The 8,024-nt window shown below is 36.9% G+C and overlaps 1 protein-coding gene across 1 annotated transcript in view; it reads left to right on the top strand.

The window, feature by feature from the left end:
* The first annotated feature begins 7,105 nt into the window (after nucleotides 1–7,105).
* Nucleotides 7,106–8,024, top strand: part of LOC131155221 (mediator of RNA polymerase II transcription subunit 33A-like) — a 51,007-nt gene continuing 50,088 nt past the window's right edge. Inside the window, exons 1-2 of the mRNA XM_058108203.1 lie at nucleotides 7,106–7,425; nucleotides 7,573–7,683. Of these exons, the coding sequence (XP_057964186.1) occupies nucleotides 7,151–7,425; nucleotides 7,573–7,683 (386 nt within the window). The 5' untranslated portion in view covers nucleotides 7,106–7,150. The remainder of the gene's footprint in view (nucleotides 7,426–7,572; nucleotides 7,684–8,024) is intronic.

Here is an 8,024-nt window from a genome sequence, read left to right as displayed (position 1 = left end):
CCTGCTCCTCTACATCCAGACACTCACCAACCTCTGCCAAGGCTGCTCTGTTGACTAACTTAGAAAAATTTTGAATCTGCAACACCACCACCTGCTTGAAGATACCTCGCCTCAAACCTCTCTCAAACTGTCTCGTATTCTTCGTCTTATCAGGAACAATATACAGAGTGAAGCAAGAGAGCTCGATAAAACGTGTCGCATACTGCTGGACTGATAACTGTCCCTGCTTCAGACTCAGGAACTCTTCCACTTTAGCCTCCCTAATAGTAGCTGGAAAATATCTATCAAAGAAAAATTCCTTAAACCAATCCCAAGTCATGGCTATCGGCGTAATCCTCTGCTGCTCTAGAAGCCTCACAGCTGCCCACTACCTCTCAGCCTCTCCTGTCAGTCTATAGGTGACAAAGACGACCCTCTGTTCCTCAGTACACTGCAACACAACCAAAACTTTTTTTATCTTCTGCATCCAGTTCTCAGCGGCTGCAGTATCAACTCCTCCCGAAAAGGCCAGAGGATTCATCTTCGTAAACTTCTCGATAGTGCAACCAATGACCAACCGACGGACCACCCTACTCCCTCAAGCTCCTAGCGATCTCAGCCATAACCTGCTGAGCCACGCTATGTAATACCACGTCAAAGTCAGTCCCACTTGAACCTGATGGCCCTACTCCATCACTGCCACTCGCATGGGCACTACCTCCTCTTGGATCCATCCTGAAAAATAATAAACACAACTCAGAAATCCTATCCTTATAACTTACCCACTTAACTTAGTCTCTTATCTCAACACTCTCAGCTTATTTCTAACCCCAGTCCTACATTCTAGGAACATAACCCATCAATAGTTTATTATGGTTTTCCTGAAATCGTCACCCCAGGGAAAACACAGAAACCACCACGGAAGTTCTGCCTCTAGAGTGTAGAACAAAACCTTAAATCATTTTCTATACTCTGGTATTGTTTTCGCTGCATTTTAAAGTCTACAGAACCTAGCAACCTAGGCTCTGATACCAAACTATAATGACCTGCTTAATTTTCATACATTTTTTTTAATAATACAAATCAATATAATAAATCTAGCAGATCATAATAAACATGAACCCGTGGGTACTAGGGATATAACAGAAGCATAAAACGGAAGCCTAAGTAACAGGAAACATAAAATCATAATATCATAAACACAAAACCATCAATTTCGACACCAGAGTTACTACATCCATTGCGTTTACATATATATACATCCCAAAAAGAATTCTAAAGCCACTTCTCACTAAAACCATCTGCCCTAACAAAAATATTCACCCTTAAAAAGGGTAGGTCAGCTGAATATATCCTAACGGAGCTTTATCCGCTCTTCTATTAGGGGCTCTTGAAAATTTCATGTAATTCGGGTGAGACACCTCTCAGTAAGGGAAATAAACTAATACTAGTATGTGGCAACATGAGTATTTCTGTATTCTATATACAATCATATATAAACATGTCAGTATAACTATCTATATCATATATGGGAAACATATATTCTCATATCATGGCAGAACATACATGATTTTCATAAGCATAATTCATCTTATAAAATATAATACAAAAACAACCCTAGTAGGTTAGCTGGCTGTTGTCATGTATTACCCCACATGGCTGGGTTGTGTGACCCAAGGGAGGGACCTGACAATGGTTGGTCGACCACTGCCAAGTCAAAAGTACATTCTGTAAATCCGATAGGTCTACCAAACCTGGTCCGTACACCAGGGGCGTTCACACTTCTTAAAACCACATCAACTATCCGTCCTCACGCTACTCCATACAGTAGCGTTAACACAGTATCATGATGAACATGAACACATAGTAGCGGTACCATGCAAGTGCTAGTCTAAACCAAGCCAACCAGGTTCTAATAACATATAACATATAATCAAATTGTGATACATGGATATTTCATACTATAATTGCCAAATCAATATCATCACATCATTTTGCATATTTATACATATCATAAAAATCATCGGCCCGTACGCCGGTATTTCATATTTTACCATAGTTCGGCCTGTACGCCGGCAAATCATATCCATAGCTTGGCCCGTACGCCAGCAAATCATATCCATAGCTCGACCCGTACGCCAAAAAATCATATCCATAACTCGGCCCGTACGCCGGCAAATCATATACATAGCATGGCCCATACACCGACTAAACATATCCATATCATTATCATATTCCCCAAAAACAATAATTCATCATAAAATCTACTCATGCCACACAAAATGGGTATTTTGTATAATCAGAACATATTATCATTTTCAGCAGTATTTCCCAACATAATGCATATATATATATATATATATATATATATATACATATATTTTCTCGAAATCAAATGCTATAAAATTATACTTACAATTTTCATAAAAACACCTAACTTAATTTATCACCTTACCTGATTCTTGAGAAGCCACTAAAATAAGCAGTCCCACACTCGCAAGGTTCCCCGTTCAACACTATGAAAATGACATTTTCTAGAACTACAATTCAGTATTTCTACGCGTACTACGCTTTCTACAACTGTCAAAAAGTCAAATATTGAGTAGAAAGCCTTACCCTTAATTTGGGATGGATTCCGAACTAACCCCACCAATGATCTACTTCGAAAGATATGCAGAGAACTTCCCCAGGAGTGTCATGGTGGCTTCAAATCGTCGATCTGGCGAAGAACGGACCCAGAAATTAAGAGAGAAGGGGTGGGAGCTGAAGAGGAGAGAGAAGGAAGATTCTGCATGTGAGTTTTCGGCCAAAGATGAAGATTTGGCCTATTTATACACTAGCCTTCGTCGACGAGCCACGTTACCTTGTCGACAAGGTTGTGAAGACAACTCATCGATGAACTCTCTCCTCGTTGACGAAATTCGGAATCACCAAAAACCCCCTCTCGGTATTTTCTCTTCGACGAAGAGCACCCTCGTTGACGAGCCCAATATGTTGCGTCGTTGACGAACGCAAGGCGTTCGTCGATGAAGACCTTCTGTGCCCCCTTTTTATTTCCTTTTTTTCCCTTCTTTTATTCTTATTTAATTACCATTATTCTTCAGGTCATAACATGATATGTTTGGATGTTAAGTAATATCGTAGATAGACCGTAGGTTAATCAAATGACCTTAGGACTGACTTTGGTCGACCGACGCCAGGTTTTTTAGGGTAAATTAATATGCCTAGACCTTAGATAGACCCTAGGTCCCGGCACTTAATTTTAATTGAAACACGACTTCAGGCATAAAATTAATAGGGTTTCGGGCAATTGAACCTTGGTGTTCAAAAACACCTCGATCGACCGTATGGTTGACTGGTCAACAAGTTTGACTTGGTTCGGGCTACCAAACCAAATTGAACTGAGTGTCCTTGGGTGATTGAACCTTAGAGCGGTCACTTTTCAACTTCTCCAGGTGCCCAAACTTCACGTTCAAATCACCCTCGGGCAACCGAACTCAGGATCAGGCGACCGAACCTCTAACTTTTGGAAAATCGCCTTAACTTCAAACAACCGAACTTAGTCTTAGGCTCCCAAAGTCAAAACTTACCTTTTCTCTTTGCGAGTGTTCGGGCAACCGAACCTATGGCTCGGTCGACCGAAACTCTCGGGTTATAAATTTTTTACCAGAGTAATTAAGGTTAAAATTTAATTAAAACATTTCCAAAATTCCCAATACGTGCCCAATGGTCATAGTTTTTAGAAAAACTATAAATACCCCTTCATTTGTCAAAATTAGTAACTTTGATTGGCAATGTTTTATCTCAAATCTTTTAGTTAATCAAAGTTCCCCCAGCTACATTTTCATTTCAAAAATCATTTTGGGGCAAATATTTTTACTCTCCAATAACTCTCTTTTATTTATTTCTTGAAAATCATTTTTACAAGAGATTTATTTGGGCATTTTGTTTTCATTCAAAGCTCTATACTCTCTTTTACTCTTCACTTTGAAAATCATCTTAAGAGTAAGCTTTGAGATTTTTCCACATATTTCCATGGTAAATATGTTGTTGGAGAAATATAGTTTTGCATTCATGGTTTCATTGAAAAATCTTTATAGTGCAAAAATTATTTTGAGAAACACACCTGTTCTCTATTGGGCATTATTTCATATCTTTAGAAAATGCATATTTTATGAGCTTTATAGTGTACATCCTTACTTGTATTTCAGAAGCATTATCTTGTACAAAAATTGTTTTCATTGTACTGGTTGGGTTTAGCCCGTAAATTGAACTAGAGAGTCTCAGCCCCGTAAATGAGACTGGTTGGGTTCAGCCCGGAATTAAACTGGGGAGTCTCAGCCTCGAGACTAGTTCGACTCAACCTAGTAATTGAGTTGGAGTTGGAGTTTTCCTCACCTCGCAAGGAGAGGATGTAAACGGCTTCTGCTCCGCCCGGTTAAGTGAGCAAGTATAGTGGAATCCTTGGGGGGTATGCCCAAGGCGGGGACGTAGGATGGTTTGGCTGAACCTCGATAACAAATCTGTGTGTCACTCTTTCCTTATCTCATTTACTTTACGCACTTTAAGTTCAGTATGTGTATGCTTGTTCATGTTTTGTTATAACCATATTGCATGCACACAGAATTAATTTAAATGAGATATGTAGCACACGTGTATGTATGCCCGCACTTACAGTTTAACTATTTTACATACTCATTTGTATCATGAATGAGATATGATATGTGGTGAATTGGCGTAACGTTTAAATTAGCCGAAAAGTTTTAAAAACCCAATTCACCCCCCTCTTGGGAATACATCAAAGTTAACACTAAGAATAAATCTTCAATAACTTTATGTCACACTAGAAGGTAGTGAAAGAGGTTGGAGGATCAAGAAAGAAGAATGAAATGAAAGAAGAAAAAGAATGAGCAATAGTGAGTGATAGTGGGAATATGATGAACAAATATATAGGAGACCCGACATGCAAAGTTTGGTGGGGTAGGTGAGGACGTAACCAAACCAACTTTTGGAAAGTCGGTCTTAGTTTTCTTACATACACATGCATGCATGCAAGGGGTGGGCGAAATTATTTTTAACACCAAACCGACTTTTGCAAAGTCGGTTTGGTCACTATTACAATTCACGTCTCTCCCCCCTGCGCTGACAAGCTAAAGTCTCATCTCCTATTTTTTTTCTTTTTCTTTTTTAAATGCTGATTGAATCAATTTAAAAAAAATATATAAAAAAAAAAAAAGCTTTTTTCCCACTTTCCTCTATATTTGTGTTTTTTGTTTTACTTTTTTTAATATTTCCATAAAAAACTTGAGAAAGGGGTCTTTTATAATGACGGTGTTGTTGAGTTGTCCTTGCACGTCTAATGATTGTGTTTGTGTGAATGAATAAGCAATCTCACGCGCTGTCAGATGCAATGGGTGAGGGGCGAATCACCCCTAATATGACATTCCATCGCCAACTCCAATATTTGAAGGGTAAAATCCAACAACACCTTATGCAATTTTCAAATATGACACTTCACATCCTGTATTTTTTTTAGAACTACTAGAAAACCCCTTGAAGTTTACATCTATTGAAAATATAAACCATCCACTTTTTGACCGGTAGTTAACCGTTAAGTATGTGTGGAAAAAATAAATTTTTACTTTTAACAAAATAATATTTTAAAATGATATCGACTTAAATAAATTAAATTAAAAAAATTAGACGGTGTAATGTCTTGAAAACTAATAAACAAATTAGAAACTTAATTGATTCTTGACTTGAATGTTCAATAGCTTTGGTTCAATCAATTGACATCAGTATGATCAAATAATTTTATTATTATTTAAAATTTTGTAAATATATAAAAAATAAAAATAAAATGATATCGACTTAAATACATTAAATTGAAAAAATTTGGCTAGTATAATGTCTTGAAAACTGAATAAATGGATTGAAAACCTAACAGCTTTTTGAATTGAATAGTTTACTGGCCCAATCAATTTGTATCAATCAATTGACATAAGCATGACAAAATAATTTTATTATTATTTTAATGTTTTCTGAAATGTATTAAAATTAAAAATTACTAATAAATAATTAAAACTGCCTAGTAATTATAGTATAACAAAATATTTGCTAATGTAATTTTATAAAAATTTAATGACTAAATACATCATAAAATAAATAAAACATAATTTAATATTTTTAAATTCAAGTAACTTGTTAAACATAATGCCAAAAAAAATATAAATTAAAAAGTTCAAAATTGATATTTCTGGAATTAAAATTATAAAGTTGAGTGTTAGTTGTTATTTGTGTAAAATATGAGGGTTAAATAGATAAAGAACACTCAAATTTATATTTTAGTTAGTTGACCTTTAATCTAATCAATTCACCACTTTTTTAAATTTTGTCCAAGTTGCTATGTTGTTAAATATGAGATTCAACTAAACATAGAAAATGAGTCACAATTTAACCAACCGATTGATATGAGTTGATTTTTAAACTATACTTTAATTTTAAAATATATTCAGTGATTTCATCTGCATGTAAATTATATACAACAACTTTTGGAACAATAAAATCATCGAAGTAGTTTTTCTGAATTATTAGATTAATTGTTTTACACATGTTTTTTTAATTTTTTAAAGTAATAATTTAATTATGTTGTCATACTTATGTCAACTGATTGACTCGAATCAATGGAACCGATAATTTGAGAAAATTAGATAATATTCAATTCATTATTTCATTTACAAGTTAAATTTTCAAAATATATTCTTCGTAATTAAACAATTTTTTCAACTTAATTGAATAAATAAGTTATCTGATCCATAGCAAGTGAGTACTAAAGGATAAAATTATCATTTTTTTCACATACATGTCATGGTGGTTCATTTTGTTATTAAATTTAAATGTTGAGGGATTTTTGATAGTTTTTAAAAAGATTGGGGGGTGAAGTGTATTTTCAAAAAATGCAGGGGTGTTTTTCAGTAGAGGCTTCGTGTCTGAGTCTCTAGAGAGTAATATATAATTGTCACCTTTTCAATAGTTGCGCCAAAGTCAACAGCCAAAACTGTTTTTTAATCTCCCTCCGTGCCTCCCTTCCCTTTGTTCTGTTCTGCTTGCTGCAGATGGAGGGATATATAAATCACGATTATGAAAGCGTGTGTGGGTCTGAGCAGGGACAATGGCGGCGTCGGCGGATGCGAGTCTGTGGGACGGCGTGGAGGCACTGATGAAGGCAGCACAGGAAAGGGGCGGCGACCCTCGTCACTGGGCGGCGCAGCTCTCCTCCGCTCTCAGCTCCGCTGGCGTCTCGCCGCCGTCCACGGAGGTGGCCCACTTTCTCGTCTCTCACATCTGCTGGGCCAATAACGTCCCCATGGCCTGGAAGTTCTTGGACGCGGCCTTGACGGCCAACATCGCGCCGCCCATGCTCGTCCTCGCTCTTCTCTCCACCAGGTCTGCAATTTTTTTTTTTAAACAAAATTCCAAGCTGTGAAACTTTGTGTTATGACCATTCTATTTTTGGACGAAATCCTGTGCGAACCAAACATCACCTTAAGAAATCACCTTGGCAGACTTAGTTATTTATTTGTTTATGTACAGGGTAGTACCATGTCGACAGATCCATCCTGGGGCGTACCGTCTTTTTATGGAACTCCTAAAGCGACATGCTTTTTCATTGGCATCTCAGATCAATGGACCAAACTACCGAAAGTAAGTTTCCCCCCTATTTCCAACTCTACTCCACAGCCACCGCCCCATACAAAAACCAATAATAAATTAAATATGTTTGGGCATCATATTTGGATTCTATTTTTACCTATCTATGATAAGTTTTGTGAGCTAAATAATGGTTTATATTCTTTTATTGCATACTTCTTTAGTTTTACTTGGTCTGTATTTTATCCTCTGGGTGGAGTGATCTCCCTTTTCGATCAGTAGACCCACAAGCACGTGACCTAAAATAGCATGGTGAATCCCACATCAGCAAGATCAAGCTGGCGGCTAGGTGCCAGTCCAATAAAATCAGTCCGGTGCCACATCATTAAGGCCAA

Source organism: Malania oleifera, chromosome 5, assembly GCF_029873635.1.
Source record: "Malania oleifera isolate guangnan ecotype guangnan chromosome 5, ASM2987363v1, whole genome shotgun sequence".
Taxonomy (NCBI): Eukaryota; Viridiplantae; Streptophyta; class Magnoliopsida; order Santalales; family Ximeniaceae; genus Malania; species Malania oleifera.
This window is presented reverse-complemented; position numbering and strand designations above follow the sequence as displayed.